The sequence below is a fragment of the Crinia signifera genome, chromosome 12, assembly GCF_055691185.1.
Source record: "Crinia signifera chromosome 12, ASM5569118v1, whole genome shotgun sequence".
Lineage (NCBI taxonomy): Eukaryota > Metazoa > Chordata > Amphibia > Anura > Myobatrachidae > Crinia > Crinia signifera.
Genome location: NC_139228.1, coordinates 88,303,508 through 88,321,217, shown reverse-complemented (window position 1 = coordinate 88,321,217; position 17,710 = coordinate 88,303,508). Strand labels below are relative to the sequence as shown.

At 42.1% G+C, this 17,710-nt stretch overlaps 1 protein-coding gene and 1 long non-coding RNA gene across 5 annotated transcripts in view; one reads left to right on the top strand and one right to left on the bottom strand.

The window, feature by feature from the left end:
- LOC146050172 (uncharacterized) overlaps window positions 1-12,848 on the bottom strand; it is a 74,171-nt gene extending 61,323 nt beyond the window's left edge. For both annotated transcript variants that reach the window (XR_014466270.1, XR_014466271.1), the window contains exon 1: window positions 12,451-12,848. This is a non-coding gene — a long non-coding RNA (uncharacterized LOC146050172). The remainder of the gene's footprint in view (window positions 1-12,450) is intronic.
- KIF26A (kinesin family member 26A) overlaps window positions 1-13,831 on the top strand; it is a 154,929-nt gene extending 141,098 nt beyond the window's left edge. For all 3 annotated transcript variants that reach the window (XM_083167058.1, XM_083167060.1, XM_083167059.1), the window contains exons 12-16: window positions 1,564-4,795; window positions 5,828-6,018; window positions 8,896-8,916; window positions 10,176-10,326; window positions 12,502-13,831. In XM_083167058.1, the coding sequence (XP_083023184.1) occupies window positions 1,564-4,795; window positions 5,828-6,018; window positions 8,896-8,916; window positions 10,176-10,326; window positions 12,502-12,680 (3,774 nt within the window). In that variant the 3' untranslated portion in view covers window positions 12,681-13,831. The remainder of the gene's footprint in view (window positions 1-1,563; window positions 4,796-5,827; window positions 6,019-8,895; window positions 8,917-10,175; window positions 10,327-12,501) is intronic.
- Window positions 13,832-17,710: the final 3,879 nt, after the last annotated feature.

Here is a 17,710-nt window from a genome sequence, read left to right as displayed (position 1 = left end):
AATTGCAGTGAAATGCAAGAAAAATGCAAATTACCCTGGAAAAACGCTTCCCATACAGCAGACGGCAAATGCTGGGTAATCTGCTCAAAGGCCAAACGAAGGAGTGAGGTGGGGAGGAGAATCATGGGTAAGTGAGGTGCACCATGGGTAAGAACAGTGCTTTGTGGGAGAAAAAAAAAATACCTGGAAAAATTAAATATATATTTGTATAGCACTTCTACGACCATCACATCACACAAGGGCAGCAAATAATAATACATTACACTTGCAGAGTTAAATAGAACACTTAAAACCAATTATTTCACAGGTTCCTATAAAAGTTCACCATAAAAAGATGACGAGGGACACTCGGTGAGGAACGGCGATATGAAACAAGAAATAAGAATCGCCACCTTCTCATTGAATACACTTTTGGCGATTCATGGTGATTCCCCATGAAAATTCCTATAGACAGAAAACGGCGATTTGTAGAGAATAACATTTGGCGATTGGTGCTTCATTCACCGGTCGTCATCGGCGATTATAGCTCATTGAATAGGGTGATTCGCTTTTGGAGCTCCAAAAATCGCCGGCACACACGAAAAAAACACAGAATCGCCATAAAACCTGGCGATTCTGCCTCATTGAATACCGCCCTCTCTCTCTCTCTCTCTCTCTCTCTCTCTCTCTCTCTCTCTCTCTTTAAGGGCCTTATTTTGGTTCATTCTTTCTGACAAAATCCTTCTTAGATGGGCAAAACCATGTGCACTGCAGGTGGGGCAGGTGTTACTTGTGCAGAGAGAATTAGATTTGGGTGGGGTTTTACTTCAAAGTGAGATCTATATTGCAGTGTAAAAATAAAGCAGTTAGTATTTACCCTGCACAGAAACAAAATTACTCACCCAAATCTAATTCTCTCTGCACATGTTACATCTGCCCCCCCTGCAGTGCACATGGTTTTGTCCATCTAAGAAGGATTTTGTCAGAAAGAATGAACCAAAATAAGGCCCTTTGTGCTGCATTCAATAATGGATACAAACACTTTGCACCATCCCCCTATTTTATATTGAAGTGGGGAGGTAGCTTTTGGTTCCAACACTGAGGGCACTCGGGGAGGGAGGGAGGAGACTAAACTTTTCCTTTTTTTTTTTATGTGTGTTTGAATTTATTGTATGACCACCATGTACTATGTTTATCTCCTATGAAGACAGTTTGCTCATTTACTTTATAAATATTAATTGTCATTTAATATAAAAATCTATATGAAAGATCAACATCATAATTGTAACATGCTATTATTCGTAGACATTGTCCTTTGTCCACGTATTTTTTTATTTCATACTTTTTGAAAAATAAAAACTTTATTTAAAAAAAAAATATGTTACTTTCAGGTTTTTTATCTCTAAATTACCTGTCTCCTATTCCTAAAGATAAACCAATCAGATTTAATGTGCAGGGAGATACTGAAGCAAATCTTTATGTCTGAACAGAATCATTAATTCCAGTTGTAACAGCATAGTCAGTGCGACTTAAAATATACAACAGCTGCTCAATTCTAAGAATGCTGTTCTTGTTATCTTCCAGTATGCATCCAGCTCATCCGGAGGAGAAAGCTCCTGTGAAGAGGGTCGTATCCGAAGACCCCCCCACTTGCGACCATTCCATCCAAAGACTGTAGCACTTGACCCTGACTTTCCTGCCATGGGAAGTCAGAGTGATCCAGATTATTCTTCCAGCAGTGAACAGTCATGTGATACTGTCATCTATGTGGGTCCTGATGGAGCAGTTTTATCTGACCAAGATCTGACAGACAATGAAGGCCCTCCAGAATTTGTTCCCATTATCCCTTCCCTCCTCAAGAAAAGAAGCAGGGATAATTTGGCAACTCTCCGGAGTTCTGAAAATCACTTAAAATGCAACACATTTGCTGAGCTGCAGGAGAGGCTTGAGTGCATTGATGGCAGTGAGAATCCTACCAGGTTCCTCGTAGAAGAACATGCCTCAGCAGCACTTTCTACAAAAGCCATGGATAACCAGGATAATGAAAATTCTATGCCACAGCAGGAGAAACTGCCGCACTCTCCCAGGAAAGGACAGAATAGTAATACTTCCTCTGCTTTTCCACAAAACGTTTCAGGATGGGAAACAAATGCACCTCATCTCACATTTGAGCACCCTCAACAACATGCCAAAGCCGAAAGTACACATTTGGACTCATATGGAGATCAGCTGACAATCACAGAAGGGCAAAAATGTCCCGTGCCAAATGTTGGCAGATTTAAAGAACAACCAAAATCATCTGCTGAGTCATCTGTGAGAGAAAAAAGCAACCTCATTAGAAGACCTCTCCCTAGTCCTGCACCACCACCTCCTCAGATGAACTCCCAAGTGAGCTCAGAATCATGTAATGGTGTCAGAACCCCTCCTGTTGGAATGAGCAAATTGAGAAGCCAGGACAAGCACAATTTAATAGGCAGCACATTCCCGGTTATCGGTAGCACTCTTCAACAGCCTGGTCCAGGTGATGTACGCAGATTTTGCTCAGCAGTTAAGGGAAAGGGATATGATCGCGATATCGTAACAACTACAGTAACATTGCAGAAACCTGTTGAGCTTAATGGCGAAGATGAAATTGTCTTCACCGTTGTAGAAGAGTTGTCCATTGGTGGTATTCTTGAAAATGGTAGACCTTCCAGTGTCATTAGCTTTAACAGTGACTGTTCACTACAGGCTCTTGCCTCTGGTTCTAGACCAGTCAGTATTATTAGCAGTATTAATGATGAATTTGATGCCTACACATCACAAATAAGTGCTGCTGGGGTCAATATTGATATTGTGGTTCCCTTGGCAGAGAATCAATGCACAATTGGCAGCCGGCGCTCGTCCATCAGTTCATGGCTAAGTGAAGTGAGTATTTGTACAATTAAAAGTGATGGAGCACAGACCTTAGATACTTTTGTTCCTATCTCATCTAATCAAGGTGATGAAATTATAGATTGTCTGAACTTGGATTCAGAGAACACAAGTGTTCATATAGGCCATAATCTAAAAAATTCCCTTAATGATAGCGGGTTTTGCTTTTCTGAAATGGACAATGACAGTTTTGGTTCCAATCTTCTGTGTACTAGCTATGATAATAGCCTTAAGACCTCTGAGCTAACCAAAGCTATGCCAACTGCTTATCAAGCGACTAGCAAAACTAGAGCTTGTGGCACCCGGGGTACATTGTCGGTAGAGACCATCCATTCTAGTCTTCCTCGGAAAAATAAGTCTACCTCATGCTCAACACACGCAGTACACAGTAATGCATTCATTTGCAAAGAAAGCATGTTCGAAGACCCATGGACAGTGAGAATGGATCATTCTATAGATGGAAGGACTGAAAATCAGCCACTTTCTGCTAAATCTTCCTCTTTGGGTACAGACAATCAATTTAAACAGAACTCAAAACTTGCACAAACCAGTACGCCTAAGACTCTAAAACCCCATGCAATGTTGGGTTCTTCACAACGTGTGGTAGATGGCTGTGAAGTTGAAGCTAAACCTTCCTCCAAAAAGATTGAGCCTCTTACAAAAGTGCCACAGCTCAGGAGAGGTGCCACAACACTAGGAGTAGTAACAAATTACAGTTCTCAAATGGACCATGGGAGCAAATGCACAACAGACTCAGTTTTTTCTGATGGCAGTTTAAAGTCTTCAGGGTCAAAGAAAAATGTACCACATAAGGGTAGTATGTTACCAAGACCTGGTGGGTCAGGGCCTCCTGCTCCCCCTGTGCGGAAGTCCAGCCTAGACAGTAAAAATAATCCCCTTCATTCAAGTAGTCTTGATAGATTAGAAGGTTCACAATTTGGATGGTCTGCTATGAATTCTGAAGAAGATTCTGAAACTCATGTCAGCAACAAAGTGACAAAGAGTGACCATTCATTGCCCAAAGCAGTATCCAGCCTAAAGAGTAAATCAAACAAATCTGAGTGTGTTCAACGCTATGGAAGTCACATGTCTCTGGAGAGATGTGATAGTCTAATATCAGTGGGCTCAAAAACAAATGGGAATCGAGATATTAGTGGTATCAATAATATTAACAAAGCAGGCCGGACAGTTCCAAGGCTTGGTGTTCCACCAGCATCTAATACAGCTACCTCACCATCTTCCTGCCCTTCCACCAAAAGCAACCAGGCTAAAAGTTCTCTTTCTCAAAAAGCTACAACAAATTTAAGCAAGAACCGCAACCTTTCAACCAATGGCTCAAAATCTCTCAGCTCTTCAGTAAAGTCTCTGAATCAGACTAATGTCAAGAGCTCTGGGATTCCTCCCAGTGGCAAAGCAGGTTCACGATCTGTACAGTGCATTAACAACAAGCCTGCCAGAGGAACGATTATGGGAACTAAGCAAGCGTTAAGGGCCGCCAACAACAGAGTCAATGAGTTGGCCTCTGGTAGCTCTGGCAAAATAGGTCACTTTCGAGGATCAACAGACTCTGATAGTGGAAATGACAGTGGTATTAACCTCAGTGATGAGAAATCCCAAGCTCCTGTTTTACCATCACCATATAGTAAGATAACCGCCCCTAGAAGGCCACAGAGATACAGCAGTGGGCATGGAAGTGATAATAGCAGTGTTCTCAGTGGAGAGCTTCCCCCAGCAATGGGTAGAACTGCCTTATTCTATCATAGTGGTGGGAGCAGTGGCTACGAAAGCATGATCCGGGATAGCGAAGCCACGGGAAGTGCGTCTTCAACTCATGACTCAATGAGCGAAAGTGGAATGTCGTCATCTGGCCGTATGCGGAGCTTAAAATCGCCAAAGAAAAGAGGTAATGTGGATAATTTTAGTACATTCTTTTTTATTGTATAATCGCTCTGATAAATCTCAGACACACTTTCCTCAGCAAACACATGAAACCTAGTAAAATTAGGTTCTAACTAGTTTCTATCTTCCGCTTTGCTACACCAGCTGCATACAACTCTCGCACCACCTATTTATTTGGTTTCAAGTCAACATAAAGCATCTCTTCCCCCACCCCTTAGTTGCATGGTGCCACACCTTTCTCTTGCATTGATGATGGCAGGAAATTTTTGTTTTTGTTATTGCTTAGCTTTAACTTGACTGATCCAGACACAACAAAGTGCATGTTATTCATAGGAGCTTCGATGAAAATCAGTTCAGTAGCTTTTGTGTCAACTTTGAATAAACAGACATAACAAATAGGATGCAATACTGCCTGAGTTTGGCGGTTGTGCCGGATCCCTTACACTTGTACGGGTTTGGCCGGCATACCACTTGAACTCGGCCAACATTTTTATAATATTAGCATTGATCATATGCATAGCCAATCAGATATTTTTTGTATTATTGGGAATGTTTACTAAATAACTAGATTTTAATTATGTTATCTTTGCTGTTATGTGTCTACATACATTGCACTAATGAGTTAAAATGGGGTGCTGGATGACTCTCTGACAGTCCGGATTTTGACGGTCGTTTCTCCGACATCGAAATCCTGACTGCTAAATGCCCGACAGTTGAGATCCCGAATGCTAGAGGCTATTTGCCCTCATGGGGGTCCACAAACAGGTGGTGAGCACAGCAAGCCACCAAGCTCGCAGCATGGTGCTCTGATGCACTCACCCCCCTTTCGGACTACTGAAAGTATTTGATGTTGGAGAATACCACGCCATGCCCATACCACACCCATTAAACTGACCCAGCATATAAGTGTGTTTGTATTTTGTATTCCAACAATAATTTCAGTCAATGCCCCTGTACCTTAATGATCTAATGATTCATTTCCTATTATTGAATTATTGTCATGCTGTCATGCATGTTATGTATCTTTTTTTTAAAGGACTACAACGTCGAAGGATTTTACCTGCTCCACTCCCTGAAGCGTCAACAGTTGGCAGGAAAAATAATGTTACTGGCCAATGGGTCGACCTTCCACCACTACCTGGCACTTTAAAAGAACCGTTTGAAATCAAGGTTTATGAGATTGACGATGTAGAACGACTACAAAGACACAGACATGAAGAGCCAGAAGTAATTATTATTATTATTATTATTATTATTAATGCTAAGGAATAGTTAAAAACATAATAAAAAAGTATTGTTTTGTAATAAATAAAAACAAAATTGCAGTATGCCAAAATAATTGCCAACAAAGCACACCAAAGCTTGGCAAGTTATATTTTTAAATTATAGATTTTTGAGAACAAATTGGGATTGTATGGTAAGGATGGCTTTTCGTCGCCGAAAACAAGCCATCCTCGCCGTCAAACCCCTCGCCGCCCCCTTCCGCCGTTTTAATAGCCACACTCGCTGTTTCCACCTCACCTCAGGGAACAGGCGATGTGGAAACAGCAAGTGAAGGGGGGAGTTCAATACTGACAACAAGCTATCAGCGCTTCTTGACGTCAGTAGCTCAACACCCCTCTATGTTTCTTAGTTGTCCTCCTACAAAACTATATTGACTACTCAGTCTCCAAGTAGCCCATAGCAATCTATCAGACTGACTCTTTCCTAGAATGCAATAGAGGAATGATAGACAGAACCGGAATTTAAAGTTTTATCGTGCCCGATCTGCCGTCTAAAATGACAGGAGATCGTTGGGTAATATTCAACTGATGTTTTTCATTGCCCTGTGGTTTAAGGTGCACAAATCGGCTAAACCCAACCAAACTAATGGACACGACTATGGTAGAAACAAATGGATGATTTAACCACAGCGCAATACACACTCAGCCCAGGGTGACACCAGGAAAAGCTTTCACCACAAGCTTAAGAATACAATAGATACAGAAAGGGGTAGGTGCACCCACTGGCGAGAGTAATAAACTTACGCAGGAAGGTTTAACTGAAAATTCCTGATGTACAGCAAAATAAATCTGAAATGACTCAAACACAAAAAAAAAGGACCATGGTGCAGTATTGTAAAACACTTGAGAATGGTTTAATTCAATCAGCCCACTCACATGGAGCCATTATATATGCGCATGTCACAAAATCTTTGGGAGAACTCCTCCTGAATTTGCTTGCTCCTAAACTGTCAAGAAACTCAAATAGTGCAATATTGTCTGGTATATGAAAAATAACAGTTTTATTGGTGCACTCACATATGATAAGAATTTAGAAGCATATCACCCGTTTCTGGGTAGTAGGGTCAGGCAGGTACAGTCACAAGGAAGGAACAGGATCTCTTGAAGTCCCCAACACAGGTGTCCCACGTCCGGACCGTTCGGTGATGACAGAAAGCTTAGAAGCGTAATGCCATCATCGAACGAATGGACATGACTAAAAAAGCCCCGTTTGCACACCCAAACGGGTGACTTTTCTCATAATTCAGCTCACCAACCCCTTGGTCACACAACATTTTTAAAATTGTGAACAGCAGTCTGAACAAACACGTAAAGAATGTAATGTCCAAGCTGCTTCCTATAACCCAGTGGTTCTCAAACTCAGTCCTCAGGACCCCACACAGTTAACGTTTTCCAGGTCACCCGGTAGGTTCACAGGTGCATTCATTACTCACTGACACACTTTTAAATATCCACAGGTGGAACTAATTATTTTACTTGATTTAGTGTTGAGACCTGGAAAATATGCACTGTGTGGGGTCATAAGGACCGAGTCTGAGAACTTGTGCTATAGCCTGTTACAATAATTTTCTTAAATGGGATTGCTGTTTTAACTCATATATACTTCAAGTAACAATTGTGTTAGGTCTTCAGCACTGGATGGAAAGGCAGACCTTAGTAAAAACATAATGTACATTTTTTCCCCCATTTTTGAAATAAAGTTAAATAATACTTTAAGCTATGAGCACCACTTTAGTTATGGCGTACATTTTTGGCATTGTTTTTGCTGTTTTTTTTAAAAGTAAACATGTACATTTTTATGGAACTACTTCTAACTGAAAACAATTTTAAAACTAACTCTGAAATTATGTAAATATCTCTGGCTAATTTAGCATTATCTGGATATACAGATGGACCACCAGCCGCTGCCAGCCACCGGAAGGGGACGCTCGCGTCCCCTTCCGACAGAAGTAACTGTCGGTCCCCGCAGCTGTCCACCGCCCCCCTCCCCTAACCCTGCCCGTCTCCCTGAAGCAGAGACGGGCAGGGTTTCCATCCCCTGCCGCCCGAAAACTGGGACGCACGCATCCCAGTCAGATGGTACACCTCTCTGCCGACGATCGCCAGCAGGGGCATTCTGGTGAGCCCCAGCGCTGACTGAGAGGCGCTCCATCTGTCAACATAATTTCTAAAATGGATTCTAACACTGAAGGGGCATACACACAGGGTGATTTTTAGCCCTACTTCTAAACAAATGACCAAATCACTTAGAATCATTATCAAAGTGCCTGAAAAGTTTATAAGGAGCGCATGTGCCATGAATTTCAATTTGTCCATTAAATTTGCATAATGACATTGTATTTGTTGTCCTTCTAGGACAAAAATAGCAATGTCATTTTAATTGTATTTGTTCTGGTTTCCAGGACACCAAATCAAAAGAAAGTGACACACATACCAATTCAAAACTTTATATGTGTGTGTGTGTAGCAGCAAAAATAAAATAAAATGCTTTCTAAACTGAATTGTGTTAACTGTGAGCCAGCCTCCAGGACAATTAATGAAAACATTATGATCCGATTTCAGATTTTGATCCAGCGCTCTTATTACTCTTTTGCACTGGGATCATTAACTCTTTATGTAAATCATAATAAGTATTTCAGTCTGATTTAAGTGTCATTAACTCAGACTGATTTTGATGTAATTAGAAAATATTTTTTTTTATCACCCTTCTAAAACGATCTTTCATTGCTATTTGTTTTTCCGGTTTTCTTTTATTATTTAAAATATGTACTATTTAATTGCCTATAACCTTGACTAATTAGTAATTTTATTTTTATTTTAGCCTTTCCAAGATATGGAGAAGGTAAGCATTTATAATTTATTGCAGTAATGCCTTACATTGTAATCCTAGTTCATATTTTTGCCTTTAATTATTTGTATGAAATGTTTTAAATGGCAGATTGAATACACAGATTTATAATCTCTGAACAGCATTTATGCAGATAATTAATTAAATGTTTTCACTTCGTTATGGAAAAAAAAGTTAAGATTTATCATTTACATTTTTTTTGTAAATGCATATTTGCTTACTTAATTGGCTATTACCAGTAATAATTTGCAGAGAATACATTTATTTAGAATAATAGATTTTATTCATTTTCGAACTACATCTGGGTAGGATTTGTGCTTCATTCTGTTGTTACTGCAACTTTATTATACGCTTCACAGCTAATTAGTTCATTAGAATAATTTTTTAAAAATAATTAATATAGATGCATACATGTAAAAAGACAAATATGTTTATGTGTATGATTTATCACTGTGGGGACATGTTTACATGTTGCAATTGTTAATTTTTGTTTTAATGATGTGTTTAGCATTTATCTCAATAATCAATACTAATTATCACACCTATAGAAATGGATTGTAACTACATTTAATTTATTTCATGTGTGATCTGTGTACGCACCATAATTTGATGTAATATTTATCTTCAAAGTTTAGGGAATATATAAATAAATGGAAATCAAGTTATTAGGTGCACATAAAATAATAAAAAATATTCCTATATATAAAGAAAACAGTAGGCTAGAGTATATAAGTCAGCATTTTCCGACCACTGTGCCGTGGCACACTAATATGCCTTGAGATGATCTCAAGTGTGCCCCCAGATCAAGAGATGTCCACACCAGTTTACAACCACCACCAGTTCAACTGTTCACTCTTGTGTTCATGTGAGGGCCAATGTATTTTATGTATGTATGTATGTATTTTGTTACCTGTGAGGACCAGTGTGATTGTTTTTTTTTCATATGGGGGCCAATGAGTTTGATTTTTTCCCTGTGGGGGCCAATGTTATTTTCCTTTTGGGGGTCTGATGGTGTGCCTTGGAGATTTTAATATCTTGTTTGGTGTGCCAAAAGTTGAAAAAGGGTGAAAATCACTGATATAAGTGAAATAAAATGTGTCATAGAATCTATGCTAGGATTGTCTCCCAGTTTGCACCCAGCTCCATCTAAAGCCTTGTTTGAATTTTTTTTCTAATATTTATTATACCTTGTTTTAGGTTGTGTATGCAATAGCACAGATTCAATATTAAACCTAATATACTTTTTTTTAAAGGGTCTCATGTACTTCAACACCAAATTGAAGGTTGCAGAAAGACGGCAGCAGCGAATTAAAGATTTAAAAGCAAAATTTGAGGGGTTGAAAGAGGAACTGGAGGATACAAAGACTAGACTGATGATGGATCCTAACAAGTGGAGAGGAGAATGTATGTATACAGGACTAATTGTTTACGATGCTGAAATCCATTGATAGATTGTAAGCTTGCGAGCATACCTTTGACTGTCTGTAAATACCCTGTTTGTTGTATCACTGTCTACTATTGTAAAGCTCAATGGAATATGCTGCGCTATATAGGAAACTGTTAAAAAATAAATACAATGGGCCTAATTCAAACCTGATCAATGCTGTGTGAATTTGCACATAATTGATGAACTGCGCGGAGCCTGATAGGGAAAAAATCCTGCTGTAAAAACTTTTTACCTTTGCTAGGCGTTCGCACGGTGATTTACAGGAAGAAGGCGTCTGGGGGTGGTCACAAAAAAGGCGCGTCAATAGAAAATTCTGGGAGTGTCAGGGAAAACGCAGGCGCTTTAGGGCAGGGTGTGTGGCGTCAGCTCCAGGCCGGATATGCCTGTAGTTATCATAGCCACCGAGTAAGCCCAGAACTACGCAGCGATTGCGATGAGTGGTGACTAGTGGGAAAATAATTTGATGGTGATCAGCGTGCGACAGGATTTGGACATTTTTTGCTTAGCTGTGGAATCTTCACTAGCATCCATTTGCACATTGTGCACACACATTTCCAATGCTGGACATCACTATAGCGTGGCGGAGTCTACATGTTCCCTGGCCTCTAGCACAGCAGTGATCAGGCCTTAATTAGGCCCAATATACATTATATACTAAGAGATGCTATTTATTGGTGAAATGCCAGATAACTATTGGTCAACTATTTAGAGTATGAAATAAGTAGAGATTATTTGGTTGGCCAATCATTTTTTCAAGTCATGAATCGGCAACTACAGTAGGAGCAAGTTTCATCTTTGCTCCTTTGGTCATGGCTAGCCATGGCTATTCTATTGTTCTCAGCTGCAATACAATACGTATTGCAGCTGAGAACAATAGAATAGCCATGGCTAGCCATGGCCAAAGGAGCAAAGATGAAACTTGCTCCTACTGTAGTACAATAAATAGAGAGACGCGTCAGCAATATCATCTGGGAATTATATTCAAACAAGGACAATGGGATTTTGGAAAAGTGTAACCCAATGGCAGTGACAAAAGGGAGCTGACCAGTGTCAGCTCCAGGGGTTGAGCGGCAGCACAATCCAAAATTCAAATAGGGGAGAAACACAGTTCGGAATGGCAGTTGGTGGCAGCTACTGTGCCTTTCCTATTTGAATCCCCCCCCCCCCCCCTGGAGCTGTCATGAGTCATTTTTGACATTGCACCGTCCCTATGGAGGTGCAGAATGCCCAACGGATCATCACCGCCGGTGCCAGTGCAACTGCAGTAAAATCCAGGATGCACCTGTGTATGGCTAGTAACACCAGGAATGCACATCTAAGTTGCATGACTATGGGCTAGATGTACTAATCATTAAAAAGTGATAACACGGAGAATGATAAACCACCAGTCAGCTCACAACTTTCATTTTTCAACACTGCCTGTAACATGACAGTTTTGAGCTGATTGGCTGGCACTTTATCAATATCCATTTTATCACTTAAAGCTTAGTACATCTGGCCCTATGTGAGCAGTTTAGATGCATGTGCAGACTAAAAAACAATGGCCCTTATTCTGGTTGACTCGCTAGGGCCCGAATTCGCACCCTTTCGAGTCAACCAGATCTCGCCCTGCGAATGGTGCTATGCCCGCCCCCCTTTGCACACCAGGTTCGTTCGCCCGGCATGCAAATGGATGTTTTATAAACATACATTCGCATGCCAGTGGGAACCTCCCCCATCTTTCGATGGTAGCTGACCATCGAATGATGTTGAAGGCGCATGCATATATAAGGGTGGCACAGACCACTCGTACATATGCGTGTAGAAATCCAGGGATTCGGGCGGGCAACTGACATCCGGTTATGTCAGCCCCCCGCACGTGCGCCATGAACGCATTAGCATATGTACGCCCAGCGTGTACGCCCATACACATGTGCAGAAATGCTGCTGCCTATGTGCATACCCAAAACATCGGTCCCCCTTGCGAATACGCGCAACATCGAGTCAACTAGAAGAAGGGCCATTGTCCACTTGCCTTCAATGCCACAATAGTATCCACCTTTGAATTAGGACTACTGCCCCAAATTATTTGCATTACCTACCTGTGTTGTTATGTCCTCCTATATAATTCATCTTCCCTTTGTGCTTAACAGTTGAGGTGGACCCAGATTTCGATGAAGAGTCTCAGGAATACCTGGAGGCACTGGAACAGGTCACAGAAGACCTGGAGCTCTGTGTCAACGTATGCAAATCTCACGTCATGATGGTGACCTGTTTTGACATCGGAATGATCTCAGATCAGCGAGATGGAGGCAGAGAAGTGGAAGTCTGAACAATCTGGACAGAGAGTCAAATAAAATAATGGACATGAGAATGTGGATTTGGGAACGAACCTGTATCGCGTGAAGGGGAATAAAAATGTACACCAGAATGTGAAATTGGAAAAATTGGAAAGAATGTTATTGGATTGATACCGATGATGAATTGTAATGTCAATCAATGTGGTGTCTCTAGACCAGGCTTAAGCAGCCTATGGGCCTCTCGCTGTTTTCGACCTACATGACTCGGCTAGATGATGCTGGGACTTGTAGGCGCAAAAGAGCTGGATAACCAACCGAGCTGTAAACTTTCTACAGTTCCAATTAAGATCACTGCCAGTGTTGCCCATATAAGGCAAAAAAACCAATGCAGCGGGGAAGCTTCGGGCATCGGGAAGAATTGAGCGGAACGTGGTAGAAGAGAAGTCCCATCATGTATTTAAAAATGAAATATTAAAAGTGCCTTGTTTTCATATGAAATTTCTTATTTTATTTGGTGCTAGAATTTAAAGCCAGCAAACCTAAGCAGATCATTAAATGTACCAACATTTATACTGTACAGTGTATGTATAGTTACGTGTATAAAGATAAAAGTCAAATTACGAAACAGAACATTAGCAGGAGCAATAACACAATGACGTTTCCACGCCTGAATTTGCCTTCTGAGCTGTTCTTTTATGCGGCAAAAATGGGGGAAAAAAAGCCAATTTATCAAGTCTAAAGGCTTTACCAAATTTTCCTGACTTTCAGTTTTATACCGTTCCGTTTTTGTATATTTTACAAACGGGGGGACATTAATTGTAAATATATATATGTGGGTGATTGCTCTGACTGTCCGATCCCTGCACTGGTCGGGAAGGGCGGTGTTTTATTTGTTTCCTATTGACACTCTTTATGCATTTTTTTAAATTCAGTTTTTTACCATTTTTCTAAGGAAGGCAAAATCTCAGGAGATACCTGTATATGCTGCATGTAATGTGCATTTGTCTGTTTTGTAAGGGCTCCAGCACCGATTGTCGTACGATTGCCAAACACTTTGCAAAAGGTTAATGTGTGTATGTATTATTGCATTTCATATGGAGTCATATTTTCTGATCATCTTGTTTTTTATATGGGGTTTGCAAAAACCTTTGTATAAATGTATAATAAAGTACCTAAACTTTTATCTGTGAATAAAAGATACATTTATTAATAAACTCTGTTTCTCTGTCCAAATACTTTTATAATGTTGACGGTTAATTATTTGTATTATTATCCTTTATTTACATGGGGCCACAAGGGATCCACAGTGCCCAATTACAGAGTACACAAACAAGCAAAACATTGGCCCTTATTCTGATCGGTGCGGCCGGATCCGATTATGCGGCCAGGACCGTGCGTGCGAAACCCCGCCTTCCATACGGATCGCCAACTCCGTCCGTACGCGGTAAGAAGCTGGCCGAACGGACCGCACGTGTATTTTTCACTGAATACGCCTCCTCCATCTAAGGGAACCTCCCCCATCATTCGATGGTCGCAGACCATCGAATGCAGGACCGAGTGCTCCACCAGCTCCCGCAACCTCAGACCACACGGACATTTTTCCGTGCAAAAGCAGGGATCTGGGCGGGCAGCTGACATCTGGCGATGTCATATGTCCGCCCCCTACACGTGTGTCACGGGCGCATTACCATACGTACGCCCAGTGTTTGCATGGGTACGCCCATGAAACGCGGGGCGTATGCATATGGTAATGAGCCCAAATAGCCCTTCACGCCCCTCTCCACCCCCTGTTCGGAGTGTTCACATATCATGCGGGATTTGGCCGTACGCCCCGCTCGCACATGCGCAGAGACGCCTCTGCACATGCGCAGACACAAAACATCGGCGGGCCGAACGCACGCGGATATATCCGCACCGACCAGAATAAGGGCCATTGACTTACAGTTGAGCACAATAGAGGACAAGTACAGGGTACATACACATGACCCTGGAGTAAGTATCAGTGTGGCCGAAAACTGCAGGATTTGGTGCCATCAAAATTGGTTTAAGTGAGAGAAGGAAAATTGCATGAGAGGAGGGCCCTGCTCGTAAAAGCTAACATTCTAAAGGGGAGGGGCAGAAAGACTAGGGTGGACAATCAACAAAGGCAATGAGCCAAAAAATATGTTATGTCAAGATGAAGAGCCGATGCCATGCAAAAAAATGGGCGTGGCCTAGTTTCCACAAGACCAAGCCAATTTTTATGTTCACGCCTTTGGAATCTCAGACAGCCCCACACCCGTTATGCAGCCACATATCTGCTCTGATATCTGGTCGACGCTTACGCTCTGTTGTCTGGCCGCTGCACCGGCTTTGTTGTACATCATGCTCCGCCTGTGATCTCATGGTGTCACGCCAAGCACACAGCAGAGTAACGCACAGTCAGAGGAGGCAAGCGCCAGTTCCGAGGCTGTGGGAGCCGGCATACAGCGTAGTAGCGTACAGTCAGATGAGGTAATTGGCAGTGCCATGGGTGCGGGAGCCAAATCTCATTAAGAGAAGAGACACATGTGGCTCTAAAGCCACGGTTTGGCCTACCCTGGGGTAGACAGTGAGCGTGGGACAGAGGGTTAGGGTGAGATTTATAAAAGATACAAGTGCAGTAGTTCAGATAAATACAACCTGTATATAACATTTGGGGAGATCAGTGGTTTCCAATCCCAGTCCTCAAGCTACATAAAGCATACAGGTTTAAAGGACAACTACCGCTGGCTTGCCTTCTTCCTATAGTGCGTGCCCCTGACCATCCACAGGATGTAAAAGACAACGTGATTCATCAGATCAGACCATCTTATTGCTCCATGGTCCAGTCCTGATGCTTCTATGACCATTGTATGCGCTTTTGGTGGAAAATAGGGATCAACTGATCTGACTGGTCTGCACAGCCAACATTAATTTTACTAAAAAATTGTGCTACAGTATCTCTTTTGTGGGATTGGCCTTCACTTCCTATGCACATCAATAATCCTTGGGCGCCCATGACCAGTGGCTGCTCCAGAGGTGGAGCTGAAGCGCAGGCCAAAAATTCAAATCAGAGCACCACACCAACTGCCAGTTGGCCATGGGTCCCCATATTGCATGTACACGCTGAATGATATCCACAGCAGATATTGTTCAATGACGTCACCGGGACCCGCTAAACATGCAGGTCGATTGGCTAAATTGCCAAATTGACCTGCATGTTCAGAAGACATCAATCATCGTTGGCGACATGCAGGAGCGCGCATCGATATTGAGTGTACACACTAGATGATATTGGGAACACTATCGCTCAGAAGCACCTTTGTTCACAATATCCTTTTATATATATATAATCCCTTGGTCTTTTGAGCAGGGCTAGGCCGAGCAAGAGGGCATCTTCTGGGTTGGGGTCCCTGGAACTTCTTGGGTGGCAGTTAGAGAATGTTGCCTGGCCACGCTGATTCTGAATTACACCAAATCAGAGAGACCAGGCAGCAGGGGAGGCTCCAGAGGAGGGTCTGCAGCACAGTTCAAAATTCAAATGGGGGGGGGGGGGGGGGCACACCAAATGCCACCAACTGTCATTTCACAGAAAAGCAAAAAAGTCCTGTGCCGTGAGTGGGTTGACTTACTTTAACCAATATACCAGATCTTAATTACAACACACCAATACTGTCACTCCCTGTTTATTGCTGCTGTTCTGGAGGGGGTAGCTCAGTGCCCCGAAATAGCTAGCAAAAGGAAAAAAAATGGAACTGCGCAATATAGGGGGTAACAGTACATGCAATTTATTTGCTCACTAATATGAAAAACACATACAACATACATATAATTAAAAAATAAATATAAAAAAAATAATAAAAAGGTACATGTAAATATAAATATTTTAGCACAACCGGTTGTGTCTATTTGGTATGCAGATTTGTTAAAATGAAAAGATTTCACTTCCCTTGAGATTAGTCACAGTCATATTAGTGTGTTAATTGGTTAGAATGGCTGGTTTGGTTAACAGTCTGATTATGGATTAGTGATTAAACTTGCAGTAAGTTTGGGTTATACTGTCCAGGTTTTTTATGTCTGGCCAGACAGTTTATATTTGGGGTACCTTAGAGCTGCCACGTGTAGTTCCTCCGGACTCCCAGTTGATGGTGCTGAATCACCTTTCGTTACAACTTTATCTGGAGTCACCTTTGGGTGGGTGGTCTGTTTGGTTCTCTGTATGGTCTCCCTCTGGTGCAATAATAGATATCCAACACGTTTCCCCGCCTCCGGTCACGGACTCAGCGGCTTTCTCAAGGACAAGAAAGCCGCTGAGCTGATTTTTCTTCCAACTGCCATTTCAAACTGATGCCAATCCCGGGAATCCTTGAATTGTACATTTTTCCCGGGATTGAAAAAATGCCCCTGGATTGGCATCCCTAATTGTGTGTACATACAGTGGCGTAACTATAGAGGGTGCAGGGGAAGCAACTGCTATGGGGCCCGGCAGCTTAGGTCCCAAGGTCCAGCAGCCAATCCCCTGCACCCTTTTTTTAGAGTGTGGTAGTGGGAACAGGGGACCCAGGGTGGCTGTGGGAAGGAAGAGACCAGGCACAGCTGCGGGAGTAGGAGACCAGCGGTACAATTGGGGTGTGCAATGGGATTTGGGGGCACAGTAGGGAAGTGTAATGTGAATACTATGTTTTTTTGTTATTTTTACACCCAATGGGGGGAGGGGGGGGGGGGTGGCTTCAAGATATTGCTATTGGGCACACAACGTTCTAGTTATGCCCCTGTGTATGTAGATAGTTTGGTGCCATAGGTAACAGACATTGACTTGTGCTGCCCAAGTGCAGTAGTTGTTTTCATGGGTAAGACACTTAATAATAATAATCGCTAAATAGCCAAAATCTGTTGGGCGACCATGGGCTGAAGGTTTGTATGCAGAGCTCAGATCCCCAAATGTCAGCCTGATCTATGGGTACGTGCGGTTTTATTGCCTCTTTATGAGGAAAGGCGAGGAGCCTTGCTCAGTCTCAGTGACAAACAGCCAGCGTTGGTTATGCTTTCTGTGCATGGCGCT